Source organism: Ursus americanus, chromosome 19 (assembly GCF_024610735.1).
Source record: "Ursus americanus isolate L20-20 chromosome 19, mUrsAme1.1.p, whole genome shotgun sequence".
Classification (NCBI taxonomy): Eukaryota; Metazoa; Chordata; class Mammalia; order Carnivora; family Ursidae; genus Ursus; species Ursus americanus.
In genome coordinates, this window is record NC_142145.1 from 26,016,811 (window position 1) to 26,040,474 (window position 23,664).

At 42.4% G+C, this 23,664-nt stretch overlaps 1 protein-coding gene and 2 pseudogenes across 1 annotated transcript in view; 2 read left to right on the forward strand and 1 right to left on the reverse strand.

Moving 5' to 3' along the window:
- Nucleotides 1-23,664, reverse strand: part of KATNAL2 (katanin catalytic subunit A1 like 2) — a 63,274-nt gene that overhangs the window by 34,018 nt on the left and 5,592 nt on the right. Inside the window, exons 2-4 of the mRNA XM_045790017.2 lie at nt 5,837-5,907; nt 2,959-3,125; nt 1,574-1,616 (exon numbers count right to left, since the gene is read on the reverse strand). Coding sequence (XP_045645973.1) covers nt 1,574-1,616; nt 2,959-3,125; nt 5,837-5,907 — 281 coding nt within the window. The remainder of the gene's footprint in view (nt 1-1,573; nt 1,617-2,958; nt 3,126-5,836; nt 5,908-23,664) is intronic.
- On the forward strand, nt 14,125-16,147 carry LOC148108478 (elongin-A pseudogene; annotated as a pseudogene).
- LOC148108479 (elongin-A pseudogene) lies at nt 16,147-17,220 on the forward strand (annotated as a pseudogene).

Genomic DNA, 23,664 nt, shown 5'->3' on the forward strand with positions numbered 1-23,664 from the left:
TCACAGAGTTGCTTTAACACGATCAAAGACAAGTGCTTCATGTGCAAAGCAGTGCAATTCATTTCCCGTCAGCTCTAACGATTGTAGAATTCTTCCTAATATGGAACCAAATTCACCCCGCTGTAACTTTAGTTGCCACTCCCAGGTGTGCCCTGTGGAATACTACGAAGAAGGCTCAGCCCTCTTTAGAGAGTGAAACTGGTACTGTGTCGTTCTAGGGCCACCTCCTCCGCGTCTTCCATTCTTCGAGCTAAACATCACCAGCTGCTCCAATCATCTTTAAGGTTACCAGATTCATCCTCATCCTGGTCACTTTTCCAGTGTCCACTGTCTTCTAACCAGAATAGAGTCAACTCCTATTTTGTGGACACTGTTTTTCTATCATTGAGGCCTGAGACCACGTTGGCAATCATATCGCATTGTTGAGTCACAGTGCATCTGTTGTTAACTCAAATTTCCGGGTCTCTGATTTTGTAATGAGGGAGCTATTTGTTTTTAATCTTTGGTTAGAGCTTATACCTTATTTTGGTAAATTTCATCTTATTATTTTGGGCCCATCATCCAAATTGTCAAGATTTTTTCGCATCCTAGTTCTGCCATCCATCACATTAAGTAACCATTCCTCCATTGGGTCATCTGCAGATCTGTAAACTGGGAACTTGCTCTCTGGTGTGAGATGTGCAAATGAGGAAAAGGTACTTTCATTTGTTAATAGCCAATCTCATGATACAACCTCTTTCAATAGATACCTTCAATGACAGAATTATAAACCCACAGCATTCATTACTTTCCTAATTATCCTTCTTGACTCCAGCCATTTGCTGTCTGACCTCTGTGCTTGCCAGGTACAAGCATTTACTCAGAGAGGAGCTGAAGACACCCAAGCTGTCAAGCTCCATCCCTAAAGAGAAGCAAAGTGCTCGGAAGACACCACTCATGGAACGTTCTGCCAGGTAGGGAATGCTGGGGACGTTCCAGGCAGAAGCGTGTGGCTGAAAAATAATCAGAATCCAAACGCATACCAAAGCTGGCCTTTTAAAGTGCTGCTCACCGTTTCTGTTCTAAAGTAGTTATCGTTCATTGTCAGAGTCTGACTAGCTTTATGGAAACTATAAGTAAAAGGATAACACTTTGGTCAAAACAATAAAACTGTCCCTAAAGAATAGCACGAAGCCAAGGTGGCCTCAGGCAGAGCATTGTTGAGAGTATTATCATGAAGCATGTGTGGGTGTTCCCTACGTGTGGGGACCTCACTTTGTGTCAGAAAATTGCTCCAAGCTGGTGAGTAGCAGAGTCAGGAATCGAACCCCGGATCTTTTCACAGCACAGAGCCTTGAAAGAGCACCAGTAAATGCAGTTATTTGTGATAAAACCAGGAGAACCAACAGACAGTGACCCATATCCTGGACATCGTAAGGTGAGGAGAACCCATGGCTGGGCCCACCAAGGTCACATGATCGTAGTCTGCAATTGCTGGTAGACAGACATGGAGCTGAGCTGGAGAATCTTCTGGAAAGCGATCCCACAAACTCCTACAGTTGAGTTGGTCAAGATGAATTACCATTCATTTTACCTTCTGGTCTTCCCTCCACTTCTCTGTGGTAAATTATTTTCAGCTGTGGTGAAACAAATATTGGGAGGAAAAGGAAAGAATTTAATTTTTTAAGAGAAAGTGATTTGTCAGGTATGTTTGTCCTTTCACATTGTTCTTAAAATTTGTGCTACAGCATTGTGGAATGCAGGAGCTCTAAGCTATTCTCATGTAGAAAGAAGTGAAACTACCAGAAAAGACAAAGAAGCTCACGTTTCCCAAGCATTTCCACACAGAGGTGGACCCCAAAACCCTCAGATATGAAACGTGTTAGAAACCGTGAACCTGGTGGTGACTTCACTGTGGGCCAGGTGACAGTAACCATTTCAAGTTTTCATGTACTTGACACCATTTTGCTGTGGTCTGTAGGGACACCAGGGTGATTGCATGGACACTTATCAGTCATACTCTGCCAGTTTACCTTAAAATAAACACATTGTGTCCAATATCCCAGGAGACTATGGTTCTAAGTTAGATCAGAACCAGCAATCTAGAAATTAGATCACATGAGTGATAGGTCAGGTTGCCCAGTGGCTAGGCATCAGTGCTTTCTCTGCCAAAACCCAGATCCAACAACCAGCCAAGGACATGGAGCTCTGAACGCTGCACTGGAGAGGAGCTCAGATAAAATATCCCTTCCAGCTAGGAGATTCACCCCCGGCTATTTTTAATTGACGTTCCTCTTGGTTTCCTGGTCCCCACATGAAATGTTAAAGTCTGTGGCTTAACAAGTGCCTTATAAACAGGACAATGATCTCCCTTGGTTTATAATTACTTCCCCCACTTACAGACTTCTAAGTCGATGTTACTACAAAACATGGGGCCCTCACTGTAGATCTTTCCTCCAGCCAGCCTCCTTGACTGCTAACCTATACTGGGTCTTTGCATTATATTGATCATTATCTGGATTGATGGCTTTCAAAAGCATTTCATTATCTATACATGAGCTATTAGTTTCACCAATACTCATTTTCATGTTATTTTCGAGATAGATAATAGGTCTTCCTAACAACAACAACAACAACAACAAGTCTTCTGTCATTTATCCTCTTCCAACAGCTCTTGCCATCTCTAAAGAAATGAAAGTAGTGTTGGTCTTCTAAAAAGTACCTGTGATACACTGAGGTTTTGCTTTCCTTGTCCTAAAACATACATTCCTCGAACAACTGCCAACATGGCTATAGGGACATTACTGCCCAGACGATCATGTTTACATTATCTGTACAGGATCTAATAGAGGATACAGTCTTTCTGGTCTATTCTTTCAGTGCAGGGTGGCAGTAGCATCTATCTGGGAACACAATGAGGAAGAAACACTGGTCTTAAAGATGAAGAGAAAACCTTATTTCTAGAAAATAGCCATGTACCTGTGTCTGATGCCTTTTTGACAATTTTGGGGTATTTCTGAAATTTTACAAAGTAATAGCTCTCATATTCCATCAGAATAGTTTCAAGGTCAACGTTGTCACAAACTTCAAAGCGTCGTAACCCCAGTTTAGTTTCTTGCTCCAAAGCTTTGGCTGCATCGATATATCTGGCCATTTCACAGAAGAGAAAAACAAAACAAAAAGCATTTTACTGGGTAAAATGAATAAAGGCAAACAGGCATAACAAGTCCAAAGATGTTCGATACAAATAATAAGCTTATATTAAGTAGTACATTGGACAACAGTTAGAATACATGAGGTTTGCCTATAGAGTAAGGAGCCCCACATACAGTAAGGATATGCACGTAGTGTTTTTCAGAGCAGTTGCCTCAGGAAGCTACATACTTACTCTAATGGTGTCATCATTGTTCAAAATATTTTTGGAAGTGCTTAAAAGTCAAATATGTAAATCAGCTAAGAAAATGTCTTGTGCTTTACTTTTACTCATTTTTAGCCTAAAGTGGGTCTGTGCCCAACTCAATTACCTCTTTATTCACCAGCACTCATTTTAGATAATATCGGGCACTTGATAAACCCAAATTCAACTCCAAGACGCAAGATTTGCCACGATTTTGTAGCAATTGAAAAGGGTAGGTCATGAGTTCTGAAGGAAATTCCAAAAATATGTTGATCAGTATCATTGAGGGAAATTAAGTATAAGAAGACATCATCGGCTTGGATGTATTATTTCTGGTGATTTTTTCTTCAGTCACACATTACACTAGAAGCTGACTGTGAATGTAAGCGCCGTCTTCACCAGGGGTACGTCACTGCCGTTTTTTAATCTGTTCAGTTGTAAGGCTGTCCAACTTAAGTGGTTTTAGCAGTAAAAACATGCTTTGTCTCACAATCCTCTGAAAGTGGAAAGACTTTCCAGGTCTTAATTTTAGCTCTTGACTTCTTATTGAAACCAATGACTCTCTCCTGAAAAGTGTGCAAATATGCACAAATTAGCATACAATTTCATCCAAGGACCTCAGATTAAGAATTCCTGCCGCAAGGTAGAGATCTTGCTATTTGATTCCAATCTGGGAAAGTAGGAGAAAACTTTGTTTATTATGCTCTCTTCCCTGCCCCAGATTCAGGTCAGTTGGAAGCTTGAACTTTCTTAAATGAGGTTGCCATGATTATTTCCAGTGACCTTGCTAATTTTAAAGAAATTGCAAATGTCCATTGACAGTCAACATCTGGTCTTTCTGTTTGCCTAATCATTCCACTTAGCTCATGCTCACTCTTCCTTCCTTCCTTCCTTCCTTCCTTCCTTCCTTCCTTCCTTCCTTCCTTCCTTTCCTTCCTTCCTTCCTTCCTCTCTGCACCTGCCTAGAATATCCTTGTCCATCATGTCTGTCTATCCGTATTCTATACATTTTTCAAGACCAGCTCACATCACCTTCTCTACAAAGCTTTTTCTGATTGTTTATTCCACTGCACTACAATCTATCCTCTTTGCGAAGATAACTTCTTAATATTTTGTTAAAGGTAGGTCTACTTTCCTGACAGTTTACTTTTCATCTTGACAATCCACTCATAAGTATCTTAACCAGCGGGTTTCAAGAAAATGATCAACTCTAGTAGAATTTTCATTAATTCGAGATGCAAGGGGCCATCTTGTGGCAGAAAGGGGAAATGCATGCCCTGTAAATACACAGTAAGCCCTGTAGGAGAGGGGATAAACTATGCTGAATTTGCTTTGTCTTTTTGTTTTCGCAGGTCTTCCTGATACAGTGTCTTGGCACGGTTGATATCGGGGGCTGGACAACTGTTGTGGGTTGCTGTCCCGTGTGTTGAAGGATGTTTAGCAGCACCCCTGCCCTCTCGCCACTAGGTGCCATCGTGGCAGTCAAAAACGTCTCCCAACATTGCCAAATGTCCCCCAAGCGGCAAAATCACCCCAGTTGAGAACTGCTGCTTTAACTTGAAAGTTCAAGACCTAAGCCTGAAACCCAAATATATTCTTCCTGGCTGAAACTTGGAAAGAAAGGAAACTTGAAAGTAAACAGTGGATGAGCTCTGTTCTTCACAAAACCCAGAACACCAGCGGCCTTCATTGTAAGGGCTTACACATTTCTAAATCAGGTAGGTGGCCAAACTCAAATGCTTCCCAATTTCCTCCCATGTCAGTTATCGAATGGCATTGCTCAGAAAAGAGAGTCAAGCACAGGTCATCAGGTAAATGCGATACCTTTATTTTGAGGGAAGGAGAATTGAAGAATAAGAGCATTATCTCTGTGTAGATACCCAGCAGTGGGACCCCGGGAATCTCATTTGATAGGCCTGAAACCTGAAGGGGGGGGGGCGGTATCTCAGGAACTGGGTAGCTTTGTTAAAGTTTTCAAATGCGTAATGGGAATAATATCTATGTAAATAAGGCAATAAAAGTATGTGTCTGGGTTGCTGAATGTGGGGGCAGGGATAGGCAGAGCACAAGGGATTTTTAGGGCGAAGCTATTGGATATGATACTACAATGCTGGATACGTGACATTATGCATTTGTCAAAGCTCATGGAATTATACAACCCAAGAGTAAACCCTGATGGAAACTATGAGTGTCAGCTAACAATAACATATCAAGATTGGTTCACCAGTTGTGACAAATGTACCACGCCAACCTAAGATGTTAATAATAGGGGAGACTGGCTGGGGTGGGGGGATTCCCAGTAGATGGGAACTCTCTATACTTCCTGCTCAGTTTTTCTATAAATAGAAAACTGCTCTAAAAAATAAATTCTATGAACTATTTTGATAAGGGTATATCTGGAAGAGAGGGGGTCAGAGAAAGACAGGAATCATCTCTGTAAATATTTGTAATGTAACATACCCTTCTTGTGTTAAGTAGTGCAAAATCAAAATAAGAAGATTTTTTCGTCGTGCTTCTGTCCTCATCTCGCACTGTGAACAAAAAGGAAAATTTAGATGGGATGACAATGAGATAGAACACTCTTTTTATAGCAATAAACCCTTGAAGGTAAATGTAACCTGTCAAAACCAAGAAGCATGACTCAAAGGCTGGAAGGCAGCTTGACGTCTCTAAGGATATATAAAGTTATTTTCCACTGTCTTCTTCTTAGAGCTGCCTTCTCAATTGTAAACTGAAGGTATGATGATTTAAATTAGAATTGCGCTTCACTAGTCAACCTCTTACGGCCAAGCTAACTGGCATTTTATTGCTCTTAACTGCAAAGAAGCAAATATATGCACTCCTGTTTGGGCCAGGTTAAGGAAAGTGATGGTAAAGAGAGACTCATGAGCTAGAAATCAGCTCTGACATCGCGGGTACTGACCTGCTAGGACATCTTGGCTTCACTCAGAGCCCCACCCAGTCCCGGCACAAACGTGGCCACGAGTTCCAGCAAGCCATTCAGCAGGTGACTACACAGCCAAACATTGAGAAGATCCCCTCAGAGGAGCAGAGGCCAGAGAAGGGAAATTCCTGCGTAATAATGTCCCTATTCAAACTGGATGCATCTGTGCATTTATTCAGTGTTCGTGTGCTGCGTTTACTTATCTGGTATCTCAAACTCCCCTGAAACGTATTCATAAAATACCTACTTTCAGTAATACGTCCCTTACTTGAGACCAGCTTACCTAACATCTTTATCTAAGGACAATACAGATAAGAACTGGATAAAAGCAAAAGAGGCCCCTGAGTGGCCCAGATCATAAAATCTGTACGCAAACACTCACGCTCATGGCACATACAAAAACTTTTCAGACATTCATCCAAAGCTTTCTAAAAATTAATGTAATGAAATTAAAATGTGCATACAGCTATTTAAAATTCAAAGAGTACTATAAATTATTTTTCTCCTTACATTGTTTTGTTGTGCTGAACATACGTGACATACAATACCATTTCAGCCATTTATACGTGTTTGGTGGCATTAGCGCGCTTATACTGTTGTGCAGCCATCACCACCATCCATCTTCAGAGCCTTTTTATCCCTCCCAACGGCAACTCTGTATTCATTAAACAGTAATGCCCTCCCCCCACCCCCTTAAGCCCTGGCCATTGCCATTTTACTTCCCGTTTCTATGAATTGGCCTATACTAGGTACCTCATGGAAATGGACTCATACAGTATTTGCCCTTTGGTGTCTAGCTTAGACACTTAGAATAATGTCATCAAGGTCCATCCATGTTGTAATATGTGTCCAAATGTTTTCCTTTTTAAAGAAAAACTATAGTCTCTGCCCCACTCCACTACCCCACCCCCCACTCACTCCCTAGAGGCAACAACCTCAATTACTTGAGCTATTTCTTCTGATATTTACCTCCATGTTTCTAAATATATCAGTGTTCCATGATACTTGAATATTAGGCATTAACTAGTCACATCTAGTTAAGGTAGATGAGAACTAAGCTGTCATCCAACTTCTCACCCTCCCCTCCCCTTACACGGATATCAGTGTTCGGTGATTCTATTATTGTAACCATGAAAACAATGTTCACTGCTGAGTCAGAAAGTACTTTTCCACTTCTGTACATTATTTTTCTTGGGATGGATAATTGCCTCATTTTTTTTTAGCTTGGTTACTTTTCTGCATACCTATTGCTAATTTTCAAACACCAACACATCTCTAAAGGGGATATATCACTTTCTGCACCATCAAATACATCAGATAATGTGTCATTTACACCCCCCACCCCCCCAAGGTTTCCCTTCAATGCAATAGCATTGTCTCAGAATGCGAGACAGGGAAGAAGTCTCAGGATTGCTCTGGGGAACTTCTGTTGCTTTAGCCTGTGTGTATATGTGTCGGGTCCCAATCTAAGATGTCTTACGGTTGGTCACGGTCATAGTGTGAAAGCTGCCACACAAAATGACATTATCCTGATATTAAGATGTTCAACTCCGGCGGTGTTTGCTCATCTTTCTGAAGATGTTGACATGACTCTTGAAAGAGACTGAAACCTTTCGAATTTACCGTATTAGTAACCGACTTTGGTAGTCGAAACCTACCCTCCCTCCCCTGCTTTTTTTTTTTTTTTTTGAATTTGCTTTGCCTTGCCTCTAGTGCCATCTAGTGCATTAGGAGGGGAAGCACTTCATGAAATCCAGGTTAGTTCCAAATTATGATTCACATAATAAAGATGACAGTCATCACAAAATTCAGTCCAAATCAAGCTTGCAAAATAAAAAATATAACCACCTGTTAAATAAGCAGTGATAAAATTGATAGGCTATGTTTCTAAATATACAAATTCTCAAGTTCACGCTTGGGGTTTTGATTCAGAATTTTAAGAGTCTAGAAATTACTGGGAGATCATTGAGTCTCAGGAACCCAAGATCCAGATAAATTAAAGGATTTGCTCAAAAGCCTGCAGAATTGAGATCAGAACCCAGTGCTCTTCTCCCCATCACTTCCTCTCCTGCATTCACCCCCTCCTCATCAATCTCCACTCCCACCCCTGCACATTAACCACAGACTAGAGAGAAGCTATTTTAACTTGCCAAAATCCGTGTGCCACATTTGCTAAAATCAAACAATTGTGGTTACCAGACAATCTTTCTTAGCGGACCTCACATGGTAACGCATGAATGGTGTCTCTTACAAGAGCCATGAGAGCCCTGTCTACTCAGAGGGACTTCGCTGGACACTGACTAGTGCCATTTCCAACCGTCAGTGTTTTGCAAACTGTGGCGTGCTGTGCCCGTGGCAGGGTCAGTGATCGGTGGGTGCTCAGCAGCTGTTAGTTGCTTTGTTCGTGTATTTCACAGTCTCTCCATCCTTCGCACTGGAAGCACGTGCTTCTTCCTAAACAGGCACAGATAGATGCACGTGTTCTCTTATGAGTAGGATGCTGAGAAACATTAGCTAAGGAGGGTTTTGCCTGTGCTCCTCAGGACTGCTCACACTACACTCAGTTTCGCTGATAGCTCTGAATTTCCTGAAGATGAAGGTCTGGGTAGCGCCAGAAAACTTATTAGGGGAACAGGAAAAGATCTTGGGAGAGAAGTTTCTTTTTTGGGTTTTTTTTACAGATTTTTTATTTTAGATGTCAGAGAGAGAGAGAGAGAGAGCATAAGCAGGGGGAGTGGCAGGCAGAGGGAGAAGCAGGCTCCCCACTGAGCAAGGAGCCCAATGCAGGACTCAACCCCAGGACCCTGGGATCATGACCTGAGCTGAAAGCAGACGCTTAACTGACTGAGCCACCCAGGCATCCCGGCAGAGATGTTTTTAAAGGGGGATAGGGGTGGGGGTAATCGGCTGGTTCAGTGGGTGGAGCGTGCAACTCTTGATCTCAGGGTCGTAAGTTCAAGCCTCACATTGGGCATAGAGCTCACTAAAAAATAAAGAAAAAAGAAGAAAAGAAAAGGGGATGGGAGGGCAGAGGAGGATGGAGAAATGGGGATGGGTAACAGTTAAGGGGTACAGTTTCTTCTTGGGGTAGTGAAAATGTTCTGAAGTTACCATGCTGATAGTTGTATCTCTCTGTAAATATACTTCCGGTGAGTTGCATGGTATGTTAATTATATCTCAAAGAAGGCTGTTTTAAAATGCCAAAAACAAATGGAGAGAGGTAGAGAAAAGAAGGCTAAAATGAATGTAAATAATTTGAGTAACTTTTTTACCCTGATACATAAAACAAATGGTCCGACTGAAAAATGGAAATCGTTTCATGCAACATTTTGGAGTGATTCAAATGGAAGTGGTGGGGAGAAAGAGCTGCTTATCGCCCACACCCCCGTGAGAGCCTGCTCACCAGGCTGACGGCAGAGCCTGGTCCCATCGTGGGCGGGGCTGCCGCGGGAGCGCCTGTACGTGCTCCAGTGACTCAGCTAGCGAGCGAGCCCCGTCAGCGCGAGCCCAGGTGGGACGTACAGGGCAGAAAGGAAAACGCAAAACCATCCAGAAGGTTTTCATTTCCCTTTGCTGTAGACTTTTTCTTTTTGGTTTTGTCATCATTGGTCATGCACATAAAAGTTGAAGAAACCACCTTAAGTGTTATTAATATTTCTTCAGTTCATTGGACAAAAATAAGCTGCTTTCAGTAAGAATCTCCAATTTCTTTAAATGCAGAAATCTTAAAAATGTTATCCAGATAATACCCAGGCTGGGCAAGGTGTGAAAGAACATGCACTCCGACATAACTGGTGGAAATGTAAACTAGTACAACCTTTTTATAGAGCAAATTGGCAAGATCTATCAAAATGAAATATGCACGTACTCGTTGACCCAGCAGTTCCACTCCCAGCAATGTATACAATAGGAGATCAATTATAGTAGATTATAGAAATAGTCCATGTATGCACAATGATTACTGTTCAAGGATGTTTAATACAGCATTATTTGTATTCGCCAAAAAAAATTGGAATTGGCTATAAGTGTCCATTAGTGGTTAAATAAGTCATGGCACGAGCTCACTGTGGAATGCTATGCACCAGCCAGAAGAATGAGGTTGGTCTATATACACTGGTGAGGAAAGATTCTGGAGACATCGCGTCTTCTCTCCACCCACTCACTGCCTGCCCCGAATATTATGTTACTCGGGGAAAGAAAGTTTAAAATACAAGCTTGAATTAAATTTAACAAAGGAAAACTTCAAATAGTACAAACGGTTTAAAAAGCAAAGATTCTCTCTTCATGTTATCCACTATTTTTAAATTCTTGTGCAACGGTTCAGAAAGGAATTACGAATATATCAAAGTACGTATGTACCACTTTTTAAAAATTTACCAAAATGGAATAATTTTGTTTATACTGTTGGACATCTTGCTTTCTCACCCCACTTAATAATATGTCTTAAGAATCTTTCTATTCCACCATATGTAGATCCACCTAATTCTAAGACCTATTGTAAAGTGAAAAGTCACAGAAATACACAGCCACAATCTTTCACTCATAGAAAAAGTAAGGAATAAAAACCCAGATATGTAATCACCTCTGGGTAGAGGAAGGGGCTGGGGGCATAGCAATTGAAGGGTCAATCCATATACTTTTGATTGTTTAAATTTAATGTTGGCAAGTAAGAAGCAAACAAAACCTCAGCTTGGGTTCAACTGTTCACAGATCAGAAAATTTCTAGGCCAAGGAATTCCATCTACCACCTCTGCCATCCGGGTCCCCTGCCCCAGCCTTGGGAGGTAAGGGGAGCAGGGCAGTGTTCTCACTCACTGGGAGGGAAAGATCCGTACAAAGTCACCTGCAGGCACCTCCTCCACTCCACACTTCCCACCCCCACCACCCCAGACCCCCACCTCACCTCACTTCACATGCACAGACACAGAGAAACCTAGGAGTTCTGTGGTCCGCCATCCATAGCTAGCACCTTGGGTCTCAGCCACCCCAACAGAACTTGAGCTGGGGGATCTGTCAGAATGATCTCCCTCAGATTCATGTTAGAATCCTCGGAGTGCTCCCTAAACAGTGAACCCCTGAGCTGGTGAACTCACGGTAGAGCGGGATGAACAGGAAGGCGAAGCTCTCATTCTTAGGACGGAGGCACCTCTGGATCCCAGGCTGATCTGGGCGATGTTGACCATATTCTTCAAAGAATATAAATAACCTATCAGAGAGGCTGGTCCAGGGCTTTGATTACATTCCTGGAAAATGGTAGCTGTCCCAGCTCCAGTCAAGAGTATTTCTAGGGGTTTTCGGCTGGGATCACAAAGTTTGGCAAATAGTCCTGATGTGTATGGCAGACAATGGGGATTGAGGGGCACCCTTCTGTTCAGTGACTTAGAATTCTGTTTGGTAATGACGCTGCCTCAAAAAGGGCTTTCTTACTAAGCACTGGGCAAAACAGCTTGTACTTCGGGACTCCAGGCCTTAACATAATACTTCAGCTTTTTCTTTGAAACGAGTTTGATGGGAATTCAGAATTTAGTAAGAACAGAAAAAAGATATAAGAAAATACTATTCAAATATCTAATGCTAAATATTTAAGATGTGCTATTATTGAAACACAGAATGTGGTCTCATGGATTTGTTAATAGTGTAAAGTTTACCAGATCTGTAACATCTTTATACTCATGCCATTCAGATTAGCATAGAAAGTCATCTTCTGAATTGAAAAACTAAGAATGGGCCAACAACAAATGGTCAATTTAAACTGTAAAAGATGGTGTTCCCCTGAAATGGACACAATTAGATGCTCAATTAATTTCTGTCTACCAAAGAAAGGAGGTCCAGGAGTGAGCATCTAACTGTGGTATCTCATTGTCTCTGCTTCAATGATCTGGCTGTTTTCTTCTTCCTTCATTTCCTTTGTGGGCAATTGTGCAACAAAAATGCCTCCATTATCAGATTCAAAATTGAATCCTATGATACTGTAGCCTGAGGAAAAGGAAGCATTGAATATCATCCCTAGTTTTAGACCCAGAAGATATTTAGGAAATGTTACTGTATATACACCACATGCAACATTAGTGCTTTTAATTTCTTTTTTACGGGTGCAATGGAGATTAATTTGCATGAGCTTGTTTCAATTTCTGTAATAAGATCCAAATTTTGCATTAAGCTTTCCATCTCAAAAACAAACAGTTAAAAAGGACACATTTCTTCTTTCAGATGTTTTTATTATAGTTCTATTTTACAGTCCCTGCATCTAATATTCACTTAAAAGCTTGAATATATACCCATAGGTTCTAATTTGTTTTTCGTTTGTTTCCTGATTACCTCCTGTTTCTACGAGGAAACTTCCTAAGTTTCAAATGCTCCACAACTTGACAAAGCACCAGAACTACCAAAAAAGTGTCTACAGATCCAGGAAAGGCATTTCTTGTAAACTATAAAGTCAGAACTGGTCAACTATGCTCAGGGACAGTGTTCCACGAGAGGAGGCATCTGTTGTTCATCCTGAGTATGAACTGGTTATGGAATTTGAGATTTCAGGGACGTAGAAAGTCTGCTGAAACAGGAGACGTTCCATACCCCACACCACTGTTATTCAACACCGAACTAGGTTATGGAACTACGATATTTGTGTTTTTTTCAAAAGCTCATGCTGACACAGGCTTCTTTCTGTTTACCACAGAGCGGCATGAAAGGTCACACTGCTGTCACAGGCACTGTAGGTCCCCTGATGTATCGCCTATGAGGTAAATAAAAGGATTTAACTGAAATCCATCAAGGCTTTAGAACCAACTTCTCATTCACCAGAGAGAGAGCAGCAGGTGAGACCTCAAGGAAGCAAGCCGACAAATCTAGAAGGGGAGATGTTCTGGAGAACAATTCTCGTGGTTTCTTGAACAAGTCAGTGTCGTTAAAAATAAAAACCAGAATGACAATAGAGAAGGTCGGGGGTGGGGGAAGCTGTGCTGATTCAATGAGAGGTGAGGTGAGGGGTACAACAACGAGATACAAGGTATGATCCAGGTTAGAGAACTAGTTGGTTAAAGAACAGTATTTAATATGAATTCGTTTTGATAAAACACATGTGTGCGTGCATGTGTCTGTATATACACACACGGAAAAGGATCTGGAAGGGTGTTTATCCATACACTCACCTTTGGTTAACACCTTAGTGTATCTGGGTTGTGGGAATGTGGTGTTTTATTTTATTTATTCTCTTTGTTACCTATCATTTCTTTAAATTTGATTTGTGATTATGGAAGCAATCATGTGATATTAGAACTGCCAATTGATACACTGATAATATCAAAAACAGTAACTGTCAGGAATTCTTAAATCTAATAAATTCTAACACTTGAGATATCTTTAAAGCCTAGAATAATGGGGGGAAATATAGGCTACTATATAAACAAACTATGTAAACAATGTTGAGACAACTGGAAAGAATTGAAGGAAACGTTGATAACACCTCACAATGTATGCCTATAGAATTGTTCAACAGATTAAAAAATTTAAATATAAAAAAATAAAGGAAGGAAAACCATGGAACTTTCCTGATTGGAGCGAGAGGTCTGGCCAGATGCATTCCTGGAGATCTGACTAGGATCTAATCAGGTCTGATCTAATGAAAGGAGCTGTAATCAATGCTGCCATTTTAAGTGAAGTCTATTAAGTGATTATTTTTAGTGGTAATAATAGTAATAATAAAATGTAGTCCTTCTAAGAGAAGGGTAAGTGCTTTCAAGGATAATTGGGTTGGAGAGGGCGCTTAGGCTGATTTGACTCAGGCCCTACTGTGGATGTTCCGGTGGTGAGAGCAAATGGCATTCATTCATTCAAGAATTTATTTGATGCCTGTGTCATACACTGCTTTGGGGGCAAGCCAAATGTAGGGACTATTACCATCCTCACGAGGATAAACTGTTGGACTTTAGACTAATCTGTCCTGTCTCTAGGCCTCGATTCCTCCACCTGTTCAGACGTGTGTGCTCACCGTAGACCTAAGCTACTTAGATTCGGAATCCAACTTCACCTCTTTCTGTTATGTGACCACATGCAACTTAATTTGATCTCCCTAAGCCTCAGTTTCCTCATCCATAAAATGGGGGAAATATAACTCGTTTTGTTGGGTTACGTTAAGGTTAAAATTAAGATAGTCAACAGCAGGCGCAGGGCACTAGGGTGGTCACTTCTGATTGGTTCTTGCTAATTCTCAGTACCAGAGCAGGGCGGGCGGCCCAGGGACCACCCACAGGAGTTCATTTCATTGGGGCAGTGTGCTGGTCACAGCACCCAAGGGAGGGTGGCTGGGATACTTACAAGGCCAGGATCTGGCGAGGGGGCTTCCTTCCATCCTGGGCTGCATGCTGCAGTGGCTCCGCACCCCAAGGAGGAGAAGTCGGGGTGTCGGGCGCACCTGGACTGCAGACCCCGCTCCTCCTGGGTGCACTGGTCCAGGCCAGGCCATCACAGGGCCAGAGGTGGACACGACCCCAGCTCAGGTGATGGCAGCAAGGTCACTCGGGTGATGGCAGCGAGGTTGGGGCACCCAGTTGTGTGGGAGCTGCGGGTGTGCCTGCCCACCAGCCTCCACCCGAAGAAGCTGTGAGAAGATTTGAAGAGACTGTCTGCCTGGCCCAACTCTAGCCATGCTCGTGGAGACCTGGGCAGCAGGACAGTCACAAACACCAGCACATCCAGAGCCCTGCTGGGCTGTGGCCCAGGGAAAGAAGTTGACTCCCGTGGATCAGACACTGAGCCCTACTTGGAGAAGAGGATTCCCCAAAGTGCCCTGGAACCACTCTTCAGAAGGTCAGAATGGAGGAAGACTCCCCACAACCCTGCAAAGGCTACAGCAGCCAATCGGACTGCCCAGAAAAAAACCACAGAAAAGCCCCGGAGCTCAAGAGGCTCCACCCAGTGTCCCACAGTCGTGAGAGGAGACAGGGAAGAGTCACAGAGTTGCTCCAGTTTAGTCCTCAAAGCAGGAATCTTCCGGTTACTCCCCAAGAGTTGTCTTGGGACAGGCACAGACGCCCCGCGCTGGCCCATGTTGCATGCCAGAGGCCTGGAGAAGGCCACTCTGCTGCCTCCCAGCACAGACCGGGGCTCAGGCAAGAAGGACACCAGGGTGGCCCCAAGGGAAAGGAGCTGTGTGTCAAAGCAAGGGGCACTTATCTTCCCAAAGGGACAAACTCCTGGTGGGTACCAAAGGACGTGAAAAGTCCAATGCTTTGATCAGCCAGAAATCACACCAGGTCTTCTCCAGAGAGGAAAGCCCAAGGCCTCTGTCCTGAGACAACACAACGACGATACGCCTTCAGTGAGGGTGTCAAGAAAGAAGGAAAGAGGGCCACTACATCCCTAAGTTTTCACCTCCGTGGGTGTTTGTTTCAGAGGCCTTAAAAAGCGAAAGCGCAAGGCTCCCAGAAAACCAAATCAGACAAAAGCAAGCAAAGTCTAGACAGCTTAGACATAGGAACGTGGGCAGGACGCCTGTTGCCCAAGGTGACAGAGAAAGTTCTAACAACTCGAGGACTCAGGAAGGGCAAGTAAACACTCCTTATTTGGACAGAAAGCCAGTGGGCTCCTTCCGTGACACTGAGGAGGCCGATCTGCATGATGAACTGGAACCACCCTCTGGAGGCATACGTAACTACGACTGGCCCCAGAAGAAAAAGGAAAAAGGAAGACCGTGAAAACTTCAGCAACTGCGCTTGGAGAAGAAGGACTAAAAAATGAATCTAAAAGCGCTAATGAAAACTTGGACTCAGGGGTGCCTGAGTGGCTCAGTCGTTAAGCGTCTGCCTCCAGCTCAGGTCATGATCCCAGGGTCCTGGGATCAAGCCCTGCTTCGGGCTCCCGGCTCAGCGGAAAGCCTGCTTCTCCCTCTCCCACTCCCCCTGCTTGTGTTCCCTCTTTTCCTCTCTGTCAAATAAATAAAATCTTAAAAAGAAAAGAAAAGAAAAGAAACTTGGACTCAGGCCAGAGGTTGCCTAAGGTGAACAAAAGCGAGTCGGATAAGCTGCCGCCGCCAGGAGCCGGTTCAGCCAAGCTGAAAGAGGTCCCCACTGATGCATTACCAGTGTCGCCAGACCTCCCATTGCCCACGGTACAGGCCAGTTACTGAGCACTTCTGCCTCGGCGTTGATGTCCTCCTTCCAACCAAAGCAAGAAGCACTGCCTTCACCCCAGGAAGAGGAAGCAGCTGGATTTCCTGGGCGCAGAATGAATTCGAAGATGCACATGTTTTCTGGTTGCAAGTGCGCCTATCTCCGCAAAATGACGACCCTGTGTCAACAGCGCATCCGGGTACTTAAAAACACCATCAATCTTGGAAGTGGGAGGAGTCAGGCATTCTGTTCTCGAGCCCATGCATTTTGGAGATTCTATGCCGATCAGCTATATCGAATAAATACAATCATGTACTAGTTGAAGAAACATACATTATGGAAACTTTATTGTCACCAAAACTTTAAGAAAGTCCAGAAGAGCATAGGGCGTGGTGGGAGACGCACGTGCGGCTTTGGGATGCCCGAGAGCGGCCGCTGCCAAGTACTGACAATGAATATCGGATCTGCACCTGCCAATAAGCCCAAAGGCTGACGGGCAAAGCTGACTCTCTCAACCATGTGGCCTTATCACCTTCTGATGGTCGAAGGAGCCAGGAGAAGTTTGAAATAGAAGGATCCATGGATCAAGCCAGCACCATCCCCCCAGGAAGCAGCCATGCTCCCTGCCGCAGTGCCAGTCTGAACCTCTTCTTGGAGAAGCCGGGCTCTGACCGCCTGAGCTCCAGCGGTGCCCAGGGGGCGTGGTGGCCAGCAGCAGGAAACCCGCCAAGAAAACTGCCCCGATGATGGCCAAGACAATGAAAGATTTCAAGAAGAGATTCTCCCAACGGTAAACTGAGGACTCTCCCCGGACATGGAATTTGAGGGGAGGAAAACGCGGGCATTGGGGATTAGGGGATGGGACTTCTGAAGGAGACCAGAATCTTTTGCTTTGGGGAAACTCTGACTCCTGGACTTTTCAGATATTGCACCTGTGAGCCTCTGTGCCACGGCCTCCCTGCCTGGAGAATACTTCAGAATGCTGAAGATGCGAAGCCTCGGTTTCACTGAGGATTTTAAGATCGACTGTACTTTTATCAAGTCGCCTCTCAGTAAACAATAAGACATCGTTTTAATTAATAAATAGTATCCCCAGATTGTACTTAAATAAAGAAGTAAAACTACTTGGCATGTTTGTTGTTGTTGTTGTTGTTTTAATCTCAGAGTAAATAAGACCATGGACACAAACCACAGAAACCATTAATGAAAAAGACTGATAAATTTAGCTACATAAAAATTTTAGTAATCAAAAACAAGGTCAAAGGACAACAATCCGGGAAAGATATTTACAATTTTATCAATGTTCAAAAGGCCAAATTCCTTTATGTATAATAAGTACCCACAAATCAAAGGGAAAAAAGGACCAACAATTTACTATAAAAATGGGCAAAACATAGGAAAAGATAGTCCACTGCAAAGGAAACACAAATGAGTCTTAAATATATGAAAAGATACTCAATCTTATAAAAATGCAAATGAAAGACATAATGTGATACAAATTTTTACCTATTAGATGAATAAAGTTCAAAAGAACAGCCTGCTGTGTTGGAGCAAAATATTACACATTACTAGTAGACGTACAAATTGATACAACTTTTACTGAAGTTACCAGGCAAAATGTTGAAAGTATATATTCTTCGGTACAGCCATATCAGTTTTAGGATGAGAGACTGAATATATCAGTGGATAGTGGTCAGACCCACATAAGCTCAAGAAGCCAGACCGCAACCTCGGCAGCAACCATCCCAGAAAACCAAACCACAAACTCTATAGCAAGGAGTCCAGGAATCGAAATCACAGCCTCTGTAATAACGGGCCCAGAGGGGGTCAGGATTTGGTCAACAACCGCCAGCCTCCCAGTTTTTGTTCCCAGCTTCCAAATGAGGACCAAGCAGAGAAAGCCAAATATGGTCTCCAAGCCAGTCCCATAAGGTACCCTGCTTCTAGTTAGCCTGCCTCCAGCTGTCCCAAGTCAACAACCTCCAGTCAGAAAATGCCTGAAGACTTCCTTTTTTCTCACTATCAAGCTTTCCCACTCCCTTGCCTGCCTTTGATTCTCTGCCAAATGCAAGTGATGGTACCTGACTCCCTTGCTCCAGCAAGTTCTCAAGAAAGGGCTTGTGCTCTCACTTAGATGGTTTTCATTTATTTCCACAAGAACTTTATTGTACAGATTCACATATGTCAAATATACACACATAAAAACTCTTTAATATAGCAACTTCCCTTATAGGATTCCACCCTACAGATATACCTGTGTGGGGGTGGGGGCACGGTGTATTCATTAATGCACAGACATGACCGAGGCATTTGAAGCCACTTTTTCCCAAGTTCATTTGCCTGCCTCTAAGAAGCTAAGATGCTGAGTAGTACGTTTGACAGCCTCAAGGTGCCATAGGTGCAAAAGTCGGAATCCAGAACCCAGCATAATAGGGGACCCTGGTAAAACCTGGAGGGCTCAGTCCCAGGAATAAGGACAGAGGAGAAGTTAAGCTGCCCAAGCTCAGTCTCTCATTCTCTATGTGGCCCAGAAAAATCGCAGTCCCTCAAACTGGGTTAAGATGTTCCTGGATTGAGGGGCACCTGGGCAGCTCAGTTGGTTAAGCGTCCAGCTGATCTCAGCTCAGGTCTCAATCTCAAGGTTGTGAGTACAAGCCCCATATTGGGCTCCACCAAGTGTGGAGCCCACGTTAAAAAAAAAAAAAAAAAAAAAAAAAAAGATGTTCCTGCTAGTAACTCTCCCTCAGCACAGCACAATAATGCCTCTTATCCCCACTTCTTTTTTTTTTTTTTAAAGATTTTATTTATTTATTTGACAGAGATAGAGACAGCCAGCGAGAGAGGGAACACAAGCAGTGGGAGTAGGAGGGGAAGAAGCAGGCTCACAGCGGAGGAGCCTGATGTGGGGCTCGATCCCAGGACTCCAGGATCACGCCCTGAGCCGAAGGCAGACGCTTAACCGCTGTGCCACCCAGGCGCCCCTCTTATCCCCACTTCTATTCAACATTATATTAGGGGTCTTAACAGTAAGATTAGGCAAGAATGTTAAACAAATGGCATAAGAATTGAAAAGAAAGAATTAACTCTGTCTTTCTTAACAGATACGATTGCATAGATAAAGAAGTCAAAAGAATCCACAAATAATTCCTAGAATTAATAAATGAATTTAGCAATGTTACTCAAATAAAATAAATACACAAAAATTCGTTGTATTTCTACATATCAATAATAAACATAAGATGAAGTAAAGAAAAACTCAAGAAACCATTTACAGTGACGTAAAAGCCATTTACAATAATATCAAGGAGCTAAAAGTATATCTAACAAAAGATGGGCAAAATCTCTATGCAGAAAACTCAAAATTGCTATTGAAAAAAATTAAAGTTGGAATAAAAAGGATAGGCATTCATCAGAAGATTCATTATTTTTTGTCAATACTCTTTAAGTTTATTTTCAGATTCAATTCCATCCCAATTAAAATCCAGCAACCTTTGTGTAGTTTGACAAGTTGATTCTAATGCATCGATATGTGTTGTAATAGTAACCATTTGACAAGAAAGGACCAGTAAAGTCTTTGCTTTAATAGATGCCGAGATTGCACAACTACAGTTATTAAGACAGTGTGGTATTAGCCTAGGAAGTAGACATCTAGACCAGTGGAACAGACTTGAGGGCCCAGAAACAATTCTGCATATACATGGACAAAGAATAGTGTGGGAAAGGACATCTTTTCAGTAAATGCTTTTGGAAAAACTATATGTCCTACCTCATCCCTTACACACAGACATGTGTATGTGTGCATGCACACACAAATCAGTTCCACAGGAGTCACAGATCTAAGTGTGAGCACAGTAAGATTTTTAGAAGATAATATAAGAGAATATCTTCATGATTTTGGAATAGGGAAAGATTTTCTGAGGATACCAAAAACCCACTAACTGTAGAAGAAAACATGAATAAAGTGACCTTTATTAAAATATGAATTTGTGTTCATAAAAGAAAACATATTAGTATGCTGCAAATATCAGCACTTAAAAGAATTAATATACAAATATGTAGTGAGTTCCCCCCAAAAATCAATTAAAAAGACAAATTCACCCAATAGAAAAATGGACAAGAGAAATAGGTGCTTTGCAAAATGAGATATCCAGATGGCTTATAAACTAACAAAAAAGTACTTGACCTCATGTGCAATCAAGGAAACATAAAGGATAAACAATTGATAATACTGAAAACTGCTTAGGATGTGGAACGATGGGAATTCTCATGCATTGTGTATAAACTGATATAACCACTGTGGGAAATCGTTGGCATTACCTACTAAAGTTGGACTTACGGCTTTCCTATGTTTCAGCAATTCCTCTTTTGGGGCTCCTGTTTACCTGTTAGCTGCCTTCCCTACTAAAACATAGTCACCGTGAAGGTAGAGGCAGTGTCTTTTTTCTCACTCCCACATCCCCAGAACTTAATGTATCTGACTCAGGCTCTCCATAAATATTTGTGAAAAGACTTACAAGATATGTAATAAAGTAAGGGGGAAATGCAGAATGAAGAAAATGATCTCTCCTGTGAAAAGAAAAAATATATAAATATATATGCACTTATGACATGTGAATATATTTCTAAATATATTTCTAAAAACGAAAGATAATAGCTTCTTACAGGGTGAGAAAGCAGAAATGGACAAGGGGTGGAGAGTAGGGAAGAAAGCATTTACTTCTCATTGTATATCTTTCTGTTAAATACTGTGTGAATTTTTATAGCACTTTCGAAATCACCTTTATTAAGGTATCGTTTACATATAGTACAATGCGGCCATTTTAAGTGCACGGTCCCATGATGTGCGCACGTATCTAATCAACACTCCCATCCAGACTTAGAACATTTCTGTCACCCAAATGTGTTCCTTCTGCCCCTACGGTTGTTGCAGAATTCAGTTCCTTAGGAGCTGGAGGACTGTGGGCCTTAGTTTCTGGTTGGCTGTTGGCTGGAAGCTTCCTTTGGTTCCTTGCCCCATGGGTGTCTTCAGAGGGCAGCTCATAACATAGCAACTTGCTTTGTCACAGCCAACAAGTGCGTATCCTGCTTGGAAGTTTTTGAGTTTCTTGGATCTGTGGGAGATTTTTAGCCATGATTTCTTCGTAGGTTTTTCTCCTCTTTGTCTCTGCTCTGGGATGTGAATTCCACATATGTTTGACTCCTTGATACTGTCCTTCATGTCCCTGAGGCTTTGTCCATTTTTTCTTCAAACTTTTTCCATGTGCTGCAGTTTAGATAGTTTCCAGTGAGTCTTTCAAATTAAAATACTGTCTTCTTCAACTCTGTGAGTTGTGCTTTATTTTATATTTTTGTACCTTCTGGTTTTTTCCTCTTTAGAATTCTGTTTTCCTTAAATCCTTAAACATAATTATCATAGCTATTTTTAAAGTCCTTGTCTGCCAATTCCGTCTTCTCCGCTATTTCTGTTGACTGAGTTTTGTCCTGGTTTTGTTAGATTTTCCTGTTTCTTATGACCGCTAGTAGTTTTTTTTATTATAAATCAGTTTTTGTGAATGTCTGGATTTTCTTGTCTTCTTTTAAGTGCGCTGACTTTTATTTTGGCAGATAGTTTGGTTATTTGCGGGTAAGTCTGATCCTACCAAGACTTGCTTTTAAGCTTTGTTAGGAAAGAGATCTAAAGTAGGCTGACGCTAGGGCTTGTTGAGCTCGCTCCTGATGCACAGCCCTCCTGGAACCTCTGCTAAGTGCTCCGATCTTCCACGACATTTCTCCACTCACGCTGCTTGGCATTAAAATGGCTCTCGATGTTACAAGGAGGTTATATGAACCACTAGTTGTTCAGCTTATCGTTGCCTGGCAATTGGCTTTTCCCCAGCTTTGCACGTTTTTTACTCTGTAGATGCACAGCTTAGTATTCAGCCCAAAACTCAGAAATATGGAGCAATTTGTTTGCACAGCCTTCTCCTCTCTGTTCCCCTTTCCTCCCTCCATTAACCATCTGAGTCTTCTCACACTGTACTCTCAGTCTCATCTCTTCTCTGCTTAGATGCTCCCTAGTTACTGCTTCCAAGCAGAAGCACTTCTCTCATGAGCACACTGTCCACTGGCTGAAAATAGATTATTTACATACTTAGGCCAGGTTTCTAGCTGCGTACAGGAGGAAGGTTGGTCTGGCACCTGTTACTCGAACACAGTGGAAAGCAGAGGCTATATCAATTTTTTTTAACGCATACAAGATTTATCTGGGTGATGGGGCGCCTGAGTAGCTCAGTTGGTTGAGCGCCCAACTCTTGGTTTTCGCTGGGATTGTGATCTTGGGGTCTTGGAATCAAGCCCTGCCTCAGGCTCCCCCTCAGTGGGAAGTCTGCTTGAGATTCTCTTCCTCTCCCTCTGCCCTTCCCCCTCCTCATACAGGCACACACATGCTCTCTCTCTCAAATAAATAAACTTTTTTTTTTTTAAAGATTTTATTTATTTATTCGACAGAGATAGAGACAGCCAGCGAGAGAGGGAACACAAGCAGGGGGAGTGGGAGAGGAAGAAGCAGGCTCATAGCGGAGGAGCCTGATGTGGGGCTCGATCCCATTACGGCGGGATCACGCCCTGAGCCGAAGGCAGACGCTTAACCGCTGTGCCACCCAGGCGCCCCAAATAAATAAACTCTTAAAAAAAAAAAGATTTATCTGGGTGGTGATACATATACTTTTTACATTAAAAATAAAACCTAATAAATGTTGTTTTTCCAAAAGAAGGTATTTTAAAGCCAAACCATCGAATATGCAAATTCACATCTGTACACTCTCATATTCTCTCTTAGTGGTTAAAAAAGAAATAAAACACAAAAACAAGTCTCCAAGAGTAGCCGTGTGACATTAGCAAACTGCTCCAGGTTGTTGGATCGGTCTCCCTTGCTTGGTCCACGTCCAGGAAGAATGTGGTCCCACAGCAGCCACAGCATTTTAGAAGACGCCCGCAAGGCTGCTGCAGTGGTCAGTAGTGAAGTGGTTAATCTTCCTTATGTAAGAGCAGAGAAGAGCACTTAAAACATGAAAGTTACTTAAAATTCAGCTTCGCTTTACGGTGATTTAGAGTTTGTTTAATTAGTATTTAGAACTGCACATTGTTTATAGCTATTGGTATTTCAATAGATGCTTAAATGTTTGAACATTTAAAGTTTAATAAGCCTCAGTTCTTTGAAGAAAAACATTGATGTAATTAAATTTTCAATTACTCTTTTT